This window comes from Mustela nivalis (assembly GCF_964662115.1).
Source record: "Mustela nivalis genome assembly, chromosome: 1".
In the NCBI taxonomy this organism is placed as follows: Eukaryota; Metazoa; Chordata; class Mammalia; order Carnivora; family Mustelidae; genus Mustela; species Mustela nivalis.
The window spans coordinates 126,428,536-126,449,930 of NC_139020.1; the positions used below are offsets into that span (position 1 = coordinate 126,428,536).

Below are 21,395 nucleotides of genomic sequence, written 5' to 3' on the forward strand. Positions count from 1 at the left end.
GTTCTGTGGGGGTTGAACTTCATTTGAGGAAGAGGGTGGGTTTTGTTTCAAGACAAAGCTCTAACAATTCTAAGTCCTCTCTGATATTATCATATTAGCACCAGTAAGACCATCAACCCTAATGCCATGTAAAAAACAAAAAACAAAAACCAACCCTACTTGAGCCTAGGTTTCATGTTCAGTGTACATTGATGTTGTGGAATCTGAAATATGTCATTATATATGGCTTATGAAAGAGACACAACTTTGGAGATGGCAGGACAAATTCGTCTGGCAGTGTGACAAATAAATAAAGGGGTCCATCCTAGATGCTCACGTGTTCTCCAGTTGCCCCACAACCCCGATTCACACAGCATGCCTCCTGCCTCAAAGGGTCCCACGCTGCTCAGCATACTTAGAATTAACTCTACTTCCTTGGTCAGGCCGATAGGGCACTAAGACATATCCAGTGCCTCAGCTCCAACCTGTGCACACCCATACCCCCACCCCCACGCCATGACTCCCCTTCAGGGCCTTCTGTTCTGGCCTCAGACACAGCGTGATTTGCCCTGCTTCATGCCTTTGTCCTGGCTGTTCCTTCTTCCTTGATACGCTTCCTTCAGCTTTTCTCAGGCCTGATTCCCTCCCAATATTTAATTTTCAGCTCACACAATCCTGCTTTTCGAGGCCTTCCCTGACCACCATTTCCAAAACTGTCCCCTACCACAAAACTGTCCACTACCACACCACCCCACCTTGGTTTCTTTGTAGCAGTTAGCACAGTCAGGAAGTGAGTGGCCTTGTTTATGTTCATTGTCTTACCCTCTTGAGAGGGGGGCAAGGGAGCTACTTGTTTCTTGCTGCTATGACCCCTCTACCTAGACCAGTGCCTGCCACATTAATAGTTGCTCAATAAAGTTTCCTGAAGGGCTGAAGGTGCCCAGGAATATCTATTTTTTAAATGTACTCATCAGCCAGGTGTAAGAAGCACAGGTCGAGTGCCCATCCTCTGATTTTAAACTGGAGCTCTGAAAGATTCTATGACCTGTCCACAATCGCAAAGAAAAAAAGTGGACCCAGGGTTGTGAACCTGCACCCCTCATTCTTGCTTCTCCTCAGGGACCCTAAGTCAGCTGGATCTGCAGAAAAGCACTCCAGAAAGGAGCTGGGCTTGACTCCTTGGGGCCAGTGGGAATTTGGGGTTCTATTTTCTAATTCTGGTTCTCCCTAAATGCAGCAGCCAGATCCTGGAGTGATGGAAAAGATGAAAGGACAAGAGGTTCACTGGGTTGGTGCCCAAGAGGAAGGTGGTGCACAGATACTACTTGCCTGAATGCCCCGCTGAAGCCATAGTATCTCTCGTGGTGGTTGGGAGTACAGGTGTGGCCTGGGCTGCTGCCACCACTGCACAGAGCACAGAGCTTGGAATCCGGGTCCGACCCAGGGGCACAGCTTTGACTGAAGAATTCATCTGTGCAGGAAAACACAGTAGGTCAGCTCTTCTCACCTATGTTAGCAAGAAAGCCTCCGATTTTGTCCCTAGAATTCCTTGAATGATGTAGAGACACATTTAGGGATTTGGTACCATATTATTACAAATAAGAACATTACAGAATTAAAAAAAGTTGCAACTAGAGCAAAGTAAACGGCACTGGCTGAAGTTGGGACAAGGGTCTGTGGAACAGAAGTGGCACAGGGCAGAGGTTTAGAAGTACACACACAGATGTAATCCTAACAGAGAACAAAACTGAAAGCCCACCCAGTCGAACCTCTCCCACATTTTTCCTGACCTCTGCCGCCCTTGCCCTCCCTTATAGGATAATCATCTTGACTCCAAATCCAGGAAGGAGCCAAGAGGCCCAGATGCCAAGCCCCATATCGGGCCCCAGGGCACTATGGTGAGGACATCATATAGGTCCCATGCTTCTGGAACCCAAGCCCATGAACAATAGTCATAACTCAAGTAGCCACACTAGTGAATTTGTACCCCCAACCCCAGCTTGCAATGGGAAAGAATATGTTCTATACAGCTTCACATAAAGGAATCTTGTACAGACCTGGGAATAGGGGAGAGACTTCAAGTTGAGAGAGGAAGAATGAATAGCAATTACTCAAGAGAAGGGTGAAAGGACAAGCGTTTCCCAGACAGGGAGCAGCATCTGTGAAGGCCCAGGCAGGGGTGGGGGTGGGGGCAAGGATCACAGAAAGGTTAGTAAGAGGCCATTGGGCTAGACCACCCAGTGCAAGAGTGAGTGGAGAGGAGGCAAGGTCCAGACCCACTTTTACACCTTTGTGTAAATTTTGTTCTTTTTCCTTAGAAAAATGAGGAGCTTCTGAAGGGCTACAGCAATGCTGGGACAGGAGTGGTGGGCCAGATATAGCCAGATGTGTGCTTCACAAGGACTGGTCTGCCAGTGGGATGAATGGAATCCAGGGCAGATGCGGGGTGCAGGCAGCAGGTTACTGTAATAGTCCAGGGGAAGTGAGAGCAGCTTGGACTAGAGTAGCACAAGGGGAGGGAGACAGTGGAAGGGGACATCACTGGTGATGGATGGGTACATGGAGGATGACAGCTTGGTTTCCTGCTGGGGCAAGTGGATGGACCGTAGGGTCCTCCACTGAGCTAGACAGCTCTGGAACAGACTTAGCGGAGCTGATACGTTCTGTTTGAGCTTAATGTCTTTTGAGAATGACTTTTTTTGATAATAACTAAATAATGTCAAATATCCAGTTCAATATACACAGGTGTGGAGGTCAAAGAGAGATCTGTGCTAGGGATAAAGACACAACAGTTATCAACATATAGATTTAATATTAATAATAGTAATAACAGCAAACATTTATCTAGAGCTGGCTATGTGCCTAGTTTTTAATGTTTAACAGGATATTTTTTTTAAGATTCTATTTATTTATTTGAGAGAGAGAGAGCACAAGACAGGGGAGGGTCACAGGGAGAAGCAGACTCCCTGCTGAGCAGGGACCCTGATCCAGTATTCGATCTTGGGACTCCAGGATCATGACTTGAGCTGAAGACAGTCCTTTAACCAATGAAACCACCCAGATGCCCATATTATTTGTTTAGATGGCAAATGAGGCTGTAGGCATGGATGTGATTGCCTGAGGATTGGGTTTAGAGTGGGGGAAGAAAGTTGCTTTAAGCAATTAAAACATTTATTAACCAGGTTGGGAAAGGGGACTTTGTAGGGGTAGGAGAAAAATCAAGCCAGCATTTTCACAGAAGTCAGAGATAGTGTTTTAAGGTGATCTGAAGAAAGAGAAGTCATAGAGGAATGGACTGGAGCAAGACCTTCCAACTGAGCAACATGGAGGTCACCAGTAGCCTTGACCAGAGTCCTTCCTATGGAATGATGCAGAGAAGCCAGAGGACAGGGAGTGGAGGAGTGAGTGGGAGATGAGTGGCTCAGACCATGCTGCTAAGAAGTCTGGCAGAAAGGAGGAGGAGAAACAAATCAGAAACCCAGGGAGACTGCTGGGAGAAGGAAGACTTTAAAAGATGGAAAACACTGGGGACGTTTAATGTTGAAAGAAATTGTTGGCTATACCCGACAGAGAACTAGTAACCAAGGGTATGAGGCTCTAGGGAGGAGAGAAGGGGAGGCGCCTACACCCAGAGTACAGGTGGAGGGAGGCTGAGCAGATACAGCCATGAGGAGCCCACAGCTTTGGCAGTAGAACGGTGAGGGGGAAACTTTGACCATTTCTGATGTCTATTACAGCTGAGATGAGTCATGTGCTGAGAAAGGGTGGTAGATGGGTGTGGGCTGGAAATGTGTGGACAATGAGGACATTAGGGTAATTATTGGGAAGTGTGGGGGTGTGGAGCAGCGACACAGTTTGGGTGTGACTGCGAGAGGCCTGCTGAGGCCAGTAGCTGGACCATTTCCAGTGGAATGAACTGTTCTACCCCATGACTTCTCCAGCCATGTTTAGCTGCTAAGGTGCAGAGAGTGAAGAGAGCAGGTGATGGTGCTTGTGCAGAGGTGCGGTTTGTCAGATGGCTGGGAAAAGCAGGGTACCAGGAGACTTTTAGGTAATGGCAAGAATACTGATAAAATGACAAATACGAGAATCTGAAGGAGATAAGGATGCAAGTGAAAAAGCACTCAAGGACTTACTCAAGGTATATGGTTTTAGGTTTTTACAAAACAACCAATCTGGTTTATATGGGAAAACAACACACACACACACACCACTCTTGCTATGCAACCCAGGCTTGTTCCCTGAGCCCATTGTAACACATAAAGAGTAGGGCATTTCCCTGATATCTTCCCACTGGACCAAGCCTTTCCCCTCAGAAGTAAGGAGGTGAGGAGAAGAGGGAGCACCTGCTCAAGGAGAGGCGAAGCTCACCTGTAATGTCTGCCCAGCACTTGACCCCCCCTACCCATTCATGCCATCCCTTGACATTCCTTGCCACTGAACTGAACTCCTGTACAGGCCAATGGAAGGGGCTGCCGCACTGCCTCCCAGAACACACTTACCAAATTTACAGGACCCGGTTTTGTTGTATATTAAACCCATGGGGACGATCCAGCCTGCGGAAGTACCAACTGCGGGGTGGCAGGACTTCTTGCCTTGCAGAGAGTCCCAAGTGAAGTAGGGATCTGATTTCTTAACCACTGCCACGGCGTAATGACCTTGCAACAGAGATATCAAAATGCAATTTCAGTAGCTCCAGAATCTTCTGAAAATGTCTTCTAGAGCTGCTACAGTTAGACTCTGCCTGCCACTCTCCCAGGGGAGGGGAATTAGTAGCTTGAATCCCTCACCTTGCTCTAGCAGAAGACTCTCCCAATAATTATCATTATTAGGTATGGGGCCAAACAGTCTGACACTACTGCTCTCCGGACGTGTCTACATATGTGCATCCAGAAATATTTACACATATTTTTCAGTGGACTCCTGCTTACATTCTTTACTGAAAGATGCTTTATTCTCCCTCAATGATAAACTGATTCAGCAAAAGTGGATGCAGCTGTCTCATTCTGTTTACTGGTTGAATCTAAGTTACGTTCCACCGTATGGAAGTGCCATATTTTGTAATCCCCCTACTGGTGGGCACTTCCGTTGTGACCCACTTTGCCATATTACAAGTTATCTATGTAAATCTTGTACATACATAAGTGTACCTGTTGAAATATTTCTGTTGAAGTCCAAAAGAAAGAGCTTTAATAACTCCTTTTTTAAAGTCTCTGATTTTCTAGATTTATAACATCATTTTCTAATAGTGACAATTTAATCTCTTTTTTCTCCAATATTAAAAATATGTTTCTAATCTTTTCAGTCATACTGCATTCACTTCCAAAGTAATACCAAGTGTCTTTGGTAGGAGTGAGACTTCTTCTCATGTTCTTGATTCTAATGGAACACCATGGGTATTTGGTATATTCTTATCTTAATACTCTGTAACTGAATTATGCATTTTGATGGAGGCTTAAACAGCATATCTGAATTTATAAGAAAACTAGAATCCTAAATCTACAGAACTAGATGATAATGTGTCCTCCACCACCACTCCAAACCCCCCTCCCTACTACACTTCCTTTCTTGCCATCATGGTTTGGGTTTCTACATAGTCAAACCTGGAAAAATTGGAAGTGAATGTGGCAGGTGGAAGACCTGCCTTGCCAGTTACTTCCTAGGACAAGTCACTTAGTGTCTAGGATCCTCAGCTTCTCCTCAGTAAAATGGTGACAATGATACCCATCCAGGGGGATTTTCGGGGGGATCAGATGTGCTTATATGGGCACATTGTAGATTAGGATATGACAGGGAGGTTACGTTGATGGGTTTCCAACCATGCTGCTAGTGGCACAAGCAGTACCAGAGCCCCTCTCTCAGTGAAGCAGATTCTCCTGAAGCCACAGCTAGCCCTGGCTTACCAGACTGTGCTCTATTACACCGTCTGGGAGCCAAATACTATTACAATGCCTTTCCGGAGTTGTAACTAATTCTGCACAAATGGCACTAATTATTGCCATCTGGGTGTGTGTGTGTGTGTGTGTGTGTGTGTGTGTGTGTATCTATCTTTGTCTTTGTTGTTGATCCCCCTCTGTCTCTACTCAAATCTAACCTCCTCCTTCTCAGCCAGCCACCCTGAACTGTCTTCTAAGCATCTTTGGTGACTTGCATTTGTGTATCACTGCAGTTCCTGGAAATTTCAACCATTCTTGAAGTGGAGTTCTTTCTGACTTCACATATTCTATACTCAGTAGACTGCATGGCTGACAAAATGCCAGCCCTTAGGGCTGGGGATGAAGATACAACTCACTGAACACTGTTAGCCATAAAAGCAGAGGGGGACAGGGATAGCATATCCTGGGGCTTGGGTCCTGTGGCACATGGAGGAGAGCTGCTGCAGGGGAGCAGCTCTGCACTCTAGAAGCCTTGGTGGGGTGTGGGCCTGCAGGGCTTCTGTGACCCTGTGCTCAGCAGGAACTGGAGCTCCTACTGGGGCTGTGGTGGCCCAAACCCACCCACCTCCCCCAGTTTACCTGTCCCATAAGAGAGGCCAAACCCAAGTGAAAACCTGTTTTTATCCCAGGATCCTCCACCACAGTTGTTTTCAAACCCCAGTATGCATCAGAGTCAGCTGGAGGGCTTGTTAAAACACAGAGCAGTGGCCCGATCCTTGGAGTTTCTGACTCAATGGATTCAGGTGGAGCCCAAGAATTTGTATTTCTCACAAGTTCTCAGGTGATGCTGATGCAGCCAGTCCAGGCACTACACTGGATTGAGAAATACTGCTCTGTTTTTCCAAGATTACATACTTCAGGGACAGATCCAGACCCTCCCTGCCTATGTAGACACACAGACAAAAGAACCTGTCACCTCATCTAAAGACAAGGTGGATGCCTCCGCTGTTACAGTCAGCTGGCTGAAAGCTAAAAGGTCGAGCTCATTTTCCCCCTCTTCTTCATTCGAGCAGCAGGGACTCTCCTCCTATCCTGAAGCATCCACTTGGCCCAGAATGCCAGGAATGGGCTCCTGCCTCCTGGGGCAGAGAAGGGCAGGCAGCATGTGGCAAGGAGTAAGGTGGTGTGTCAGGAAGGGCAAGGGGCTTCCAGTCACACCACCTCTTCTCAAGCCCAGGGCAGCCACTCCCTGGCTGATGGCCCTGGGCCTCACTTTCCCCATCCACACAGGATAATGATGCCCACAGCCTGGAGGACTGCTGAGGACAGTAAATGGGAATAGTGCAAGCAGGAGTCCTTTGTTGTCTGTGAAGAACCCCACAAATAGTCTTTATCACCATAGCTTTGTGACACATCTGCTCCTTAACAATAAGCCATAGTGATGGTAGCTCATCCTCCTTGTTTTTATTTTATTTTTTACAACTCTAGTCACTTTGCTTCATTTTTAAGATTTTTCTCACCCTCTCCCCAATGATGGCCTTTACCTTTGAGCCCCAGTGTTACTGATGCTGACTCACCTGCCACGGGTGTATTTACACACGTAGACCCATCTGCAGGCACTGAAAAGAAAAGCAATCGGTATACATGCCATTAAGCTCTCATATTGCTCAACCCAAAGTCATGAGCTTCTCAGTCTCAAGAGTGAGGAATGAAATAAGAAACCCGCTAAGCAGTTTGTCACTGGTTCTCAACAAGCCAAGATTCTGCAGGCCCATTTAACCCCCCTCCCTGACCTTTGCCTTTGGACATTAGGTTCTGCCCCAGAATCTCCCCCACTCTCAGGGAGCTGCAGAGAAAGAAAAGGAGATGCCCTTTGAAGAGGGGCAGAGACTACTGAAGCTCTGAAAAAGATCCTTTTGCATTAGCGGTGTGATTCAAGCCATCCTGACATCTTCCTTCCCTTCAGAGATCTGGATTGTGGTAGGCAATCATTATATTCTTGCTATGCTGGAGGGGGAAAAAAATGGCCCATGGAGTCAGAAAACCTGGATATGGTCTTCATTCTACCTTGGACAACTCATTCAACTTCTCTAAGATTAGAGAAGTTTTTATAAGAGTTTTTATATCAGTACAACTCTTAGTTTTCTTATCAGTAAAACGGAGTTACCATTATTTACTTCACAGAGTTGTTTTGTTTGAAGGCTAATGGATGGTTTCTTGCTCACTGCCTAACAGATGAGGAGCTTGATAAATCATATTGGTGAAATTTTCTTTTCCCCAGCTTTATTTATTTTTTTTATGTGAAAGGGTCCCCACTGAAGAACATGACCTTGTAGCCTCACCCCTCAACATTCCAGTGCAGCTGGGGTGAGTTAATTTTGGACTAGTAAATTTAGCAAAAGCATTGAACGAGGCACATGTGGCTGTGCCCCTCTTCATTGAACAGTGGGGAGAGGGTGGTTTAGATCTTTTCAATAATGCTCTATGACAATATGCTTTCTCCTCTGCCTTCAGCCATTGGGTAAGCAAACAAACCTGTTCTCCTGAATTAGTGGGTAACTCTAATTCCAGGGCAATTTGGCGAGCCCTGAGGCCAGCTCTGTACCATGACCTCCAATATCACCTTTTTGGTAATAAACATCTCTTTTCATCTCTTTCTGCCTAACTCCTGTGTCTATATCTTTATTGGTTCTGATTCTGGGGAAGGAGGATACTATCTGCTAGCCTCTCCCATAGTTAATTGTTACCTCAACAATGAACTAGATCATTTCTCTTTCTTTCTATGTCCACGCTGTTATGTCCATGGCCCAGAGAAAATAAAACACTGACAGGCACCCCCCTTCCACTTACTGTAGTTCTCTGCCAGGACAGGCACCAGACCACACTGCCCCGCTGTGTAGATGAAGCCTCCATCCAAAGTCATGGCATCGGCCTCTCCCTTCTGAAGTTAAGAAATAAATCAGTAGTACAACAGTGAAGCTGCTTCCTGTCTCACTGACCCTCGGAGGTGTCTATCCATTGGCTTTATGTCATATGCCCTTTTGATTCATCACATCATGGACCACCCAAAACTTCTGTATCACCATGGGGGTTAGAAAACTGGACATGATGACCCAGGAACAAGTGCCCAATCCAGATCCTGCTCCCTGGCATCTTCGAGCTCTCATTGGACCCATCTTGAGTCCTGGTTATGCCCTCACCACGTTTTCTTTGTGACCACTGTCACTCAGTAATCTATATGTCCAGACTCAGGGGTTGTATTTACTGTTTCTCTTTTTAAAGGTTTTGTTTATTTATTTATTTGTTTGTTTGTTTGCGAGTGAGAGAGAGAAAGAGAGAGTACCTCATGTATTCCTCACAAAATCCAATAAGGTAAGTACTATATAATTCTTCCCCTTTTATACACTGGTGAAGTAAAGCAGAGGGAAGTTAAATAATTTCTCCAATAGATAGTCACTAAAACTAAAACTTAAACAGTTCAAGTCCTTAACTCCTGCTCATAACCAGTATACCACACAGCCTCTTGGACCTGACTATACCAAAGGACACATACTTAAAAACTGTTCTATACACATTTTTTTCAACCATCAAATGGGCAGATAGGCTCATTGTTAGGATTAAATGAGTTAATGTGGGACACCTGAGTGGCTCAGGCAGTTAAGCGTCTGCCTTCGGCTCAGGTCACGATCTCGGGGGTCTGGGATTGAGTCCCGCATCAGCTTCCTTGCTCAGCAGAGAGTCTGTTTCTCCCTCTCCCTCTGCCTGCCACTCCTCCTGCTCATGCTCTCTTTCCCTCCTTCTCTCTCTAACAATAAAGAAATAAAATCTTTTAAATAAATAAATAAATAGATAGATAAGTTAATGCAAGTTAAGAGCTCATAAACATGTTTGGCACATAGTAACTAACTTCTGAGATATTAACTATTATTATTTTTTATGATATATCCAGAAATATTGAGGTTATAGAACAAAAATCTTCAATCCCATATCATCTACACTACCAAAGGATTTGCAAATAATTAATATATAAGCATTTAGAAATCAGTTAAATAAATTGAAGCAGAAATACTTGGTGGAATAATGTGCAGCCATTAAAAACATTTTAAATGACTATTCCATTTCCTAAGAAAGTGCACCTACTGTGCTGACTTTAAATAATAACAATAGATAACATTTATTGGCTGCTTATTATATGCTAGGCAATGTTCTGAGCACTCAAAATCATTTAATCCTTAAAATTGACACATTAAGGAGACTGTATAAATTTCAAGATCTTAATGTATGGGTTAGTCTTAGGAAAGTTTATCAAAATAAAGATCTTCTTAAGAAGAATGTATATCTTCTGAGTTTGTCAATTTTTTAGTCTTTTATTATAAATTTATTTTTTCTAATCACAAAAATATTATCTGCTCATAGAGAAATGGAAAGTTAATAACACAATTCATAACTCAGAAATTATGAGGTAATGATCTCTGAGTTATAAAGTTGTAAATGATTTTATTTATCTTTCATTTCTCTTCCAGCATATAATATTTTTAGCACCAAAAACAATTATACTTACAACTCAAGGATTAAGGTTGATTTGCTTTCATAATCCACAAAGGCCCTGACCACCCCCTGGGATGTCACCCCACTTCGTGCAGCTCCCAGGCATGACCATACTCAAGAGCTCCCAGGACTCCAGAGCTGAGCACCTAAGGAGTCTGAACCTTGGGCCAGCCTGAGCTCTAGTGGCACATTTCAGTAGAGCTGGGTGGGCCTTTGGAGGGTGGGAGCAGCACATAACAGGTGCATCTTAGTCTCATAGCCAAAAGGAAGACATATGGGAAGAGGGCAGAGAGGCCATATGTCTGGGTGTCCAGGCCCAGCTATGGAGGTGAGGCGCTCCTTACTGTGATGGCGGCGATGCAGTCCTCAGTGCTTTCCTCTGTGGTGCACTGTAAAGCACCACCGCTTACAGCACTCCACTCATCACACTTGACCTTCTCATGGTGGCCCACTGCACACCACAGCACCCTCTGGGGGTCTTCCACACCTAGGACAGGTGGAGAAAAGCCAGGCATCCAAAAGGAGTCCAAAGATGTGTCTGGGAGCTTAGCGCCACTAGCTACAGAAAGGCTGCCCAGTAGGGTCCTCACTGACAGGAGCAGAGTGGGCATGTCTCAGGCCCACAACATTGCTCATTCCTGCCTATCATCCTCCAGGAGAAATGCAGAACTCTGCACCCAGAAAGAGTAGTGAAGGAAGAGTATATTCTCACCTCCTTGAGAATGTCCTCCTGAGGAGAGCCCTGTCTGAGCACCAGAAGGTCAGGACCTTCCTGAGTTTGTTCTGACAGGACTGGGTTCTCCCAACCAGTAGCATTCCCCAGTTGGTAGTTATGTGTACTCCTTTGGGTGGGCCTGATCGCTCCCCACCCCCATGTCTGCTCACCAGAGTATGCCACATCTAACACAGTGGCTTTTGTGGATGCTCATTGACTATTGGTTGACTAAATGAAGATGAAAGTAAGGGAAGAAAGAAGAAATGAACCATAGGGATCTAGAGGAAGGCAAGAGTTGGAAATTCACTCCTGATAGCGGCAGAGCCATGTTCCCACTTCAGTTTGGGATGTGCTATTTTCTCCTGTCATATAAACCGGCCACTGGGTGGGGTATCCCTAATTAAAACACAGGAGCAAGAACCATCATTACTTCAAGTTGACTCTAATCTGAAGGTCTTCAAAACCCTTTCGTGATCTCATAATTCAGGCCTTTTCCCCAGCTCAGCAGAAAATCCCCTCACTAACCCAGTGCAGCTGGTAGCTCCCTTGGGCTCCACTAGCCAATGACGGTTGGATAAGGTGAGGTTTTCAGGCACTGGGGAAGCCTCTTTGGCTTTCCTGCCTCTGCTGCCCTCCCAGGACTTACACACCTCTCCTTTGATGTTGAGTGGCAGCAAAATATTCATATCCCACATATAGCTTGGCATCCATCTTAGGAGGGATTCTTAAAAACCCACGGGTAGCATCTGTAAACAGCAAGTCCTTCCCATGAGGAGAGGCAAAGAGCTGGAATTCTGTTGACTTGTCTTTTCCAAAATGTTCCTGTTCAAAGGATAAAAGAAAAAGAGAAGGAGGGAAGCTGGTGAAGCAAGGGGAAGGGATAACAAACCCCAAACCAGACAAGGAAAACTGGAAGCGAGAAAATATGAGCCCTTGAGAGCTAAGACAAAGCACCAAGCCCACCGAAGCCCTGGTGGTTCCTGGGGTTCTCCTACCTCTCTCCAGGGAATGCTCTACCCAAATCCCAGCTGGTCTTCCATGAGCAGCTTCAGGGAAATGGCCAGGGACTGTTCCCCAAGATCCACACCAAGAGGTATGGTTGCCATGTCCCATGCAGCTGCCCTTCTCCAAGGGCAAGTTCCCACAGGGCAGGCAGTGAAGGCTGCCTGTCTCCTGGCCAGCCAACTGTCCCAAGAAGCTCTGGAGATCTTCATCCCAGAACATCTGGTGATCCAACACCTGCCACTGAGACTGGAGGTCAGGAGTCCTGAGCTCCTCTCTGACCTCAGGCCTACCACTAAAGGACCAGCTGGGAACTTTCTGGCCTCCAAAATATGGAAGCTCAACTCCTAAGCTCTTTCCACTGTCTATCTGCTTTTTGCTTTTGTGTCAGTTCTATGTGAAAAGACACCCGCTGCCCTCATTGGCAAATAATCCCCTCCCTTCCTGGGGGTATGCACAGCTTCCTACCTAGGGCTCAAGAATCTCCCCAGATATACCCTGCAAATCATTTCCTCTGTCCTCTACAAAGTATATGATCTGTGTCCCCAAGGTTGTACCATTTCATCTGGTGATAATTGTATGTGTACTCATCAAGGCCCTTACACTTGTCTGGAAGCAACTCAAGGGCAAGTCATTGTCCACTTCATCTCTGGACCTCCAGTGCTGAGCAGAGAGCACCAACAGAGCAGGGACAGGGAATGAATGAGGGCTGGCCAGGAGATGCTGTCACCAACACCAGAAAGAGAGAATGCTCATGGCTAGGGAACCTGCCACTGAGGAAAGTGAGGAGGGCAGGATTCCATGGCAGTAAGATAATAGCGCAACACTCCATGGAGGAGGGGCATCTACTCCGCATCCTGAAAACCCCTTTAGAACTGAAGAGAAAAAAATGGAGCAATGAGGCCCTTCTATGGAGTCTTTGGTCCATGGAGTAGATGATGCCAGGTGAGGGGTTCAGAGCCTCTGTTGTCTCTGACAACACAGACTGAGAGATTTTTCGGTGAAGCAGATGATGTACGACATGGTTCTTGCCCTACACCCAAAAGAACTTTCAGAGTGGCTAGAAGAGAATATAAGAAAACGCCCCAAATCTAAGCAGAGACCCACCCCCACCCCCGCCATATACACAAAGCAGGAGGTGAGGGTAGAAGGTGGGAATACCTGGGCCTGGTTGAGTAGCTCCCAGATCAAGTCCTCCTTGCCCCCGACATTTCGAGCCACGACAGCATGAGAAGGGAAGAGGCCCAGGTTGCACTCCCTGTATTTATCCACCGGCATCTGGCTGTTGTCTGGGCAGAGCAACTTATACTGGTCATGGTCAGGCCTGTCTGCCAGGTTCTCTGCAGGAGGAAAGCCCAGATGAGCCGACTGCAGGCAGAGCCATGAGCCGTGGTCCCTGCTGCTCCCTGAATCACAGACTGACCTTGTTGTAATTACTTTTGAGGCCCTGCTCGTGCCCCAGGGCCACAGAAGCAAGCCAAAATCAACTTTTGTGTCCTTGTAAATGCTCCACTTGAACGGGAACAAAGTATATTCAGCTAGCCAGTCCCCAGACACAAAGCCAATTCTGAGCCCTTACACCCCAGACAAGGTTGCCTGTGTGGCCCCAGCCAACCAGATACATTGTATTTGTTTCTGCATGTCATGTTCTTTACCCTATAGAAGCTCCCTGCCTTCTGCCCCATTTTTCAGTTCTCCAAAAGGAGACCGTCCACTTTGTGAAATGTTCAAGCTTGTTTGTATCACCTAACTTGTCTCCTTTAATAATTTTTTTAACACAAAGAGACTGAAAGAGAATCTTTTCCAAATATGTTTTATACCTATGAAGAATCTGAGGCCTCAGGAGGCCAAATGGCCGGTTCTCATTGCAGATAGACACAGGGCTAGGAGGCACCCTTGCCCAGGTCCCCTCAGGGTATCCCCACATACGTGTAACTTTCTGCTATGAATGATGATAGCAAATGTTTTCTGAGCACCCACAGCACACCAGAAATGGTGCTGAAGGCTCTCCAGGCTCTGTTTCACTTAATCCTCATAGCAACCAGGGGAGGCCAGGAATAGGATGATCCCCTAGATGAGGAGACAGGCTCAGAGACTTAAGGTGACTTGTCAGCTGGTCTGAGGTTGATGCATCGCCATGCTAGGACAGTCCAGGTCTCCCAACTATAGCAGCATCCGCTCCTGGAGGCAGAGGCTGCTGGGGAAAGGTGGGGAAGAGTTGAAGGAGGCCTAGGGGTCCACTTGGCATACTCTATATGTAGAAAGAAGACCAGAAAACCTTGTGAGGAAAACAGGCACTTTGGTTCCCCTTGTTTAGGTATTTGAAGGTATTCTGGGTTGAATTGTGTCCCCTGCAAATTTCCATGTTGAAATCCAAATCCCCAGTACCTCAGAATGTCACCTTACTTGGAAACAGAGTCATTACAGATGTCATTAACTAAAGATGAGGTCCCACTAGAGTAGTGGGGCCCCTAATCCAATATGACTGGTGTCCTGATAAAAACCACACACACACACACACATACATATACACATGGAGAATGTCACATGAAGGGAAAGAAGTAGAGTGGGGTGATGTGACTACAGCCAACGAACTCCATAGATGGCTGGCAAACCACCAGAAACTAAGGGAGAAGCAAGGAGCCTCCAGAAGGAACCAACCCTACCCACACCTTGCTCTTGAACTTCTAGGCTCTAAAACTGTGAGACAATAAATTGCTATTGCTTAAGCCACCCAGTTTGTAGTGCTTTGTTATGGCAGCCCTAGCAGACTCGTAGATGTCTATGGAGTTCATGCATGATCATACTAAAAGAGAAGGAGTACAATTAGTTATGGTAAATGGTTACGCGTTTACTTAGTAGGTTGTAAAGAAAATACTCTTTAAATCTTTATATTGAAAGAAAAACTTACAATGATTTAGTAATGTCAGAATTAAATTAAAAGAATGAATATGATCCCATAGCTTCAAAAGAAAGAATTCTCGACATCAGTCACTCAGGGGCCCAGTGGTGGAAGCAGCTCCCCACCAAGCTTCATTTGCACCCCAAAAGCCTGGTGGATCATCATAAACTGCTACTTAAAAGGCAGTGAGTGATCTTAAATATTAGCAGACAAGTGACTTCCAGCAAAGGTCCAGGACACTCTGGGACAATATGGTATTTTCAGAAAATGAAGATGTTTTCAAACATTTCAGGGTGGGCATTAGAAGATGCTGGCCCCTGGCAACATAACTGCACTCACTGGGGTGCCCACAGGAATAACAATGACGAGGATCTGGAACAACTTGAGTCTGGGAGACAGGACCCCTAGATGACCCCACTCATTAAATGTACTGATAATAGGAGAGGCCTCAATTGCCAAAATGCTAACAAACCAGGTCAGTGTGTAATAATGAAGGGGGAGTGAATTGTGAACAGCTGAACAAGGCAACAAAGGACACGGAGCTCCCACTTCATGCTAGAGAAATACACTAGGTTGTAAGGAACTAAGGCCCATGTAAAAAGTGAGGGCTTGGGGCACCTGGGTGGCTCAGTGGGTTAAAGCCTCTGCCTTCGGCTCAGGTCCTGGTCCCGGGGTCCTGGGATGGAGCCCCGAGTCGGGCTCCCTGCTTGTCAGGGAGCCTGCTTCCCCTCCTCTCTCTCTGCCTGCCTCTCTGCCTGCTTGTGATCTCTGTCTGTCAAATAAATAAAAATTTTTAAAAAAATGAACCTAGAAAACTAAATATACATTTGGTTTAAATATCTTAAGTGATATAAGTGTATTTTGTATCTGATAGAAATTTAATTGGTCAAATCTCTGTAACTTCAGATTCTGTAACTTCAATTTGTCTTAAATTTATGTTATTTTTTTCTTTCTGATCAGTTGCCCAAAACCCTTAAAAGCGCTTTTTTAATATAGAAACGAGAAAGAAATATATTTTTGTCCACAGTAATAATGCTTTGGCAACACATCTAATTGTAGATATGCTAATAAGCTGGGAAATCATTATAATTTGTTTGTTTAAGGTGTTTATAACATTTAGGAACCATTTATACTGAAGCATTTGGGAGAGTGTGATTACATTTGAAATGGATATTGCAGTGGCTAAGCGAATTGAGTTATTAAATTATTAAAATTTGTTTCATTTTATTAATTAATAAATACTAATTGTTACTGTTTAGAAAATTTGTTTAGTAGATTTACAGACTGAACAAACTAAACACTAAACAAAGTACGAGTAACGGAAATGGTTTTTGTATAGAAACTCTCCTATTCCATTAAGGGTCTTGTCCTCACCCATCTCTAGATGTAGGGAAATTTTCAGGCCAGAACTAGCTGCTCTGGCCAGGGGATGGCTCCCATGAGTCTTCCTCCATCCAGCACTTACCAAACACTGTCATATGCCTCACAAAGGCCACATCCCCCACACCATCCTGCAGACACCTGAGGAACAAGACAGCAGTCGTTAGGCCAGTCCCCATGATTTGCTCTGCACTGACCACTGCTTCACAGGGCTTTGCCCGCAGTTTCCCAGGCTTCAGTGTGTCCTCAGAGGCCATGGCTCTAGCTGAGGAGCCTTTATACCTCCACAGCCAACCTGAGTCTGAAGCAGGCAGGAGCTTTGTAAGTCATAACTCTAGGGGGAGAGATGAGAGGGCAACACCTTCCCCTTCCCCTTCAAAGGCAACCTAAAGCGACTAGTTTTTGTTTTTGTTTTAATAAAGGCTTATAGCCTAATATTGAGGATAAAAACTCGGGATAGCCTTGGATTCCTGGACTGTTTTGTTCTGCTTTTGAGCAGTAGCCTTGTCTCTTGTGCCCCCCTGCAGGGGCTGAGGGAAAGGCAGGCACATGTTTATGACACAGAGAGATGCTCAGGAAGAGAAGCAAGCAGGGAGGTCCTGGCCTTTGGCCCAGCTGGAAGCCCAAACATGTGTCTGTGAATCCCAGAGTCCCAGATACAGTTTTGTCCCTTCAGCCCTCCTTGGTCCAGGAGGGTAACACACAGACCCTAGGCCATAGAGAGAGAAGAGGGGCTCCCACACAGTAGACTCCTCCTCAGGATGGTTAGGAGTGAGAGCAGGCCATGGGTTTCACACTGATACCCCAGGTGGTCTGGGCAGGCTCTGTGTTCACTTCCTGCACCTTAGTTTCCCTGGCATCAGAGTGAGGAAGAATGGGGGGGGGGGGTATCCCCACTCACTTGAAGGCACCAGCGTAGCCGAAGTATGGTTCTTGGAAAGAGCAGGCACACTTGTTTGTCCCTTTCCCTGCACAGAGTTGACACAGCTTGGGGAATACCTCCCTGTTCGCACAGGGGACACAGCTCCCGGAGAAGATCTTGGCCATTTCTGCTGTGGCTGCTTAACAGAGACATAAGGAACCTCAGAGCATGAATTGGCTGGACACCTCCAGGTTGCATGTGAGTGAGTGAGTGGCCCTATATGAGAGCCCAAGAGGCTGAACACACTTCCCAGGACCATCCTGAGGAAGCAGATGTGCAGAGGTGGCTGACAGTGCCCATGGCTGAGGAAGTGGATGGCCCAGGGTGTTCAGATATCACACTGACGTGTGGCACTCCCTCTGACCCCAGCAGCCTGTTGTCCTATTATAGGCAAAACATGAATGCTGCAGAGCTGGCAGGCCTCAAAAGCACAGAAAGACTTTGTAATCATCTTCCAAATGCTAAAGAGGTACCCTAGGCTCCCTTGGCTCTTCATAACTGAACAAGAAGTATACACAAAAGAAATCATGGCTCCAGTCCACTCCTCTCTTCTTGGCCTCATCCCAAGCCCTTACCCCAGGCACAAAGGCCGGACTGCTGACGGTGTGGCTGTAATTCCCAGTAAGCCTTCCTGGGAAGCAAAATGGAATTGTCCTTTCTCATGAGCCTCAGTGACCTTCCTTGTCAAGCCAAACTGCTGGGGTTACAATGAGTTCGGGGCTGTCAGGAGCTCAGAGACCAAGGTACCCTTGCTGAGAGAAGACACAGCTCCCAGTTCCCAAGGGTTGCTGCTGCAACAAACCTAGCTGATCACACTTAAAGCAGGCTGTTCTCACCCCATCTCACAGTTCCTGAAACTGGTATGCTGGATAGTGGTTGTATGGCCCCACTGCAATCCCTGCGGGCGACTGGAGTAGGAGTCCTGCCAGAAGGCACCCAGCCTCAGCCAGCTTACCTTCTTCAACAGAGTCAGAAGGAAGAAGTATCCGGATGGGGAGGTACCACCCAGCAGACCATCCTAGGCCCGAGTGGCAGGACTTCTTGCCTTGGAGCTGTTTCAGCTGGAAGTCGCTGCCCTTCTCCACCACAGCCACAGCATAATGCAAGGTTTGTGGCTCTGCAAAGGAGCAGAGAGAAAGAAGGGCCAAAGGAAGATACCACAGTCACTAGCTAATCTTCCAGAGGGCGTGCAATGGGCAACTTGAGGGAAATCCTAGGGTCTCCACCATCCCCTGATGAACAGGTAGACAAAGAAAAGAAAAAAGCCAGGGCACCTGGGTGGCTCAGTGGGTTAAAGCCTCTGCCTTTGGCTCAGGTCATGATCCCAAGGTCCTGGGATCGAGCCCCGCATCGGGCTCTCTGCTCTGTGGGGAGCCTGCTTCCTCCTCTCTCTCTCTCTCTCTGCCTGCCTCTCTGCCTACTTCTGATCTCTTGTCAAATTAATAAATAGAATCTTAAAAAAAAGAAAAGAAAAGAAAAAAGCCTTTGATTAGCAGAATAGAGGGAAGTCCCTTATTAAGGCAATAAACGCTAGTGTCTTTTTGCCAACCCCTTCAAGCCAGTGGAGACACGGGGGTGGGGGTCCCCAGCTATTATAGGGCCTGCAGGGCATTCTCAGGAAGATCTTCAGCTCCCAGTCATTGTGACGTTACTGTTTCTCCCCAAAGGCTTTTCTCCCTTCTCAGCTTCTCCGTCTGCAGCCCAGACACAGTGGTGAAGGTCTGGGAGGAAGGATGCAGGGGTACCCCGGGATTTTGCCAGGGCTCTGCAAATAGGAGTCCAACTGAGGTGGGCTGTGCTCACGCACACACTGATGACACTAATGGACAAGTACAGGGAGGAGGCAAAACCTTATTCTTCGACTCCCCCCCACCAAACCTCTTTTGACAGCATTCACAAACCCATGTTCTGTAGCACCTGCAGGGGACTCAGCACCAGGAAGAGCCTGTCCAGGTCTGTGTGTCTCCAGAGATGGGCCTCTCAATGGCGCAGCCCCACGGGTAGGTGATGGACCCCAGAAAGCCCTGCCCCCCTTATCCAGCAGCACCAAGGGCACTTCCATTAGGATGCACACAGTTCATAGCTTCCCAGGGAGAGTCAGCATTCCAACCCTTATGGGTCAGTGTAGATGACACCCTCTTTTGATCCAAAGAGCTCCAGCAATTCTATTCCCTTCAGGTGAAATGTTGGCAGAGACCCTGCCTTCTCCCCCATAGCTGCAATGTTAAATCAGAGACCTGGGGCCCCAGGAAGAACTCACCAATGTTTGACCCATGGAATTCTGCCACGACAGGCTTCAGATTGAAGGGGGGCAGCCCCGCTTCAAGCACCAAACCTGCTTCGAGGGTCACAGCATCTGCTTCATTGGCCTGAAATAGAAGAGACCAGAACATGAAGGGAGCCCTAACCTAGCCCTCTGCCAGGGATGACTGACCCAGAGATATTGCATGGGTCAGACCTTCTTCTCTCCCTAGTGTCTGCTTGAATGTCACCTTCCCAGCAAGGCTTTCTCCAGCCACATCTTAAAACTACCACTTCATGTATGAATGCCGGACTCCCCTTTGTTTTTTCCTTAGCCTTTATCAACCACCTGAGAAGTTTTCATTGTTTATTGCTTGCTCTTCTCTTTGGAATGTAAGCTCTACCAAGGTGGGGACACTTGCATGCGTGCATGTGTGTGTGTGTGTGTGTGAGTGTGTGTGTGTGTGTGTGTGTGTGTGTGTGTGTTTTCCTGCTGTACCCAGAAAAGCACCTACTACAGGTAAGTGCTCAATAAATGTTTACTGGGTAAGCGAATGAGCGAATTATTGAATATTTCTATCCATAAGAAGTCAGGGTTTGCACTCACAGATCTGGATTCCCTCTTCAAGTATCTGTCAGCCCAGCATTCCTTCCTTCTTGTGAGAAGCAGCCACCTCACAGCCTCTTCTCAGAAATGACATTGGATCATTTCCCAACCCATCATGGAAATCATTTTTTAAAATTCATTTATTAATTGACATTTGAAGTAACCTAGGCTTTTTCTGAATTTAGTGTTGCATTTCTATATACTTGCCTCCTTTTTCCCTATCCCATCTTTTTCTATGTATGTATTCATACTTGGGTATTTATATATTTATGTTTATGTATAATTAATATCTATGGGTTGCATGTATCAGAAACCAACTTAAATTCACTTGAGAAAATGAGGGAGTTAATATAAAGGTAAAAGGAAAAGAAGGCCACTGGGCCTAGTGAACACTGCCAAGGTCAGAAGCAATTAGAGACAGCGGTTTCAGTTTACATCCATGGGCTCCAGGTCATGCCTGAGGTTCCAGACTGTTCTTGCTCTTCCTCCACTTTACATACATCTCCCCTTCCTGGTTGCCTCCTCCTCAAGCTCCAAGAGCATTTGCAAAGACAGTAGTGCCACAGAAAGTGTTTAACCTGCTCCCACAATTGTATAAGGTCTAATTCTTGTAACGAATCATTCCCCCCACTCATCGATGAATTAGAGAAAAATAAATAAAAGTTTGTGGGCATGTTTGTGACCCTTACTGAATATTTCCAGAGTGTTTTCCAGAAATAACACAGAATTTATCATTTATAATGCCAATAGCAATGTCTCCTACTGTCACGGAAACCTACCAGCAAAAAAATGCTATCATTTAAGAGATGTTACTACATTTCTAGGTAAAAACTGTTACTTTAAGAAATGGCTCTATTTGCACTTATTTGCATTTGATTATTAAAAAGAATGAACACAGGGCATCTGGGTGACTCAGTGGTTTAAAGCATCTGCCTTCAGCTCAGGTCATGACCCCAGGGTCCTGGGATAGAGCCCTGCACATCGGGCTCTCTGCTCAGCAGGGAACCCGCTTCCCCTCTCTCTCTGCCTGACTTTCTGCCTACTTGTGATCTCTGTCAAATAAATAAATAAATAATCTTTTGAAAAAAATACAAAAAAAGGATGAACACTTTTCCCTTATTTTTATATTATTTATTACATGTAATTTCTGTGAGTGGTTTGTTTATAGCTTATTATTCTAAGCATTTCTTATATATTTAAATGACATCTTTATCTAGTTTTTG

General features: G+C 46.1%; 1 protein-coding gene across 1 annotated transcript in view; it reads right to left on the reverse strand.

The window, feature by feature from the left end:
- The window catches only part of LOC309858465 (inhibitor of carbonic anhydrase-like), a 44,086-nt gene that overhangs the window by 8,149 nt on the left and 14,542 nt on the right, over positions 1-21,395 (reverse strand). Inside the window, exons 3-13 of the mRNA XM_082718993.1 lie at positions 19,585-19,693; positions 18,280-18,441; positions 17,304-17,463; positions 16,488-16,543; positions 13,282-13,460; positions 11,769-11,940; positions 10,748-10,890; positions 8,706-8,796; positions 7,433-7,474; positions 4,482-4,637; positions 1,309-1,450 (exon numbers count right to left, since the gene is read on the reverse strand). Coding sequence (XP_082575119.1) covers positions 1,309-1,450; positions 4,482-4,637; positions 7,433-7,474; positions 8,706-8,796; positions 10,748-10,890; positions 11,769-11,940; positions 13,282-13,460; positions 16,488-16,543; positions 17,304-17,463; positions 18,280-18,441; positions 19,585-19,693 — 1,412 coding nt within the window. The remainder of the gene's footprint in view (positions 1-1,308; positions 1,451-4,481; positions 4,638-7,432; positions 7,475-8,705; positions 8,797-10,747; positions 10,891-11,768; positions 11,941-13,281; positions 13,461-16,487; positions 16,544-17,303; positions 17,464-18,279; positions 18,442-19,584; positions 19,694-21,395) is intronic.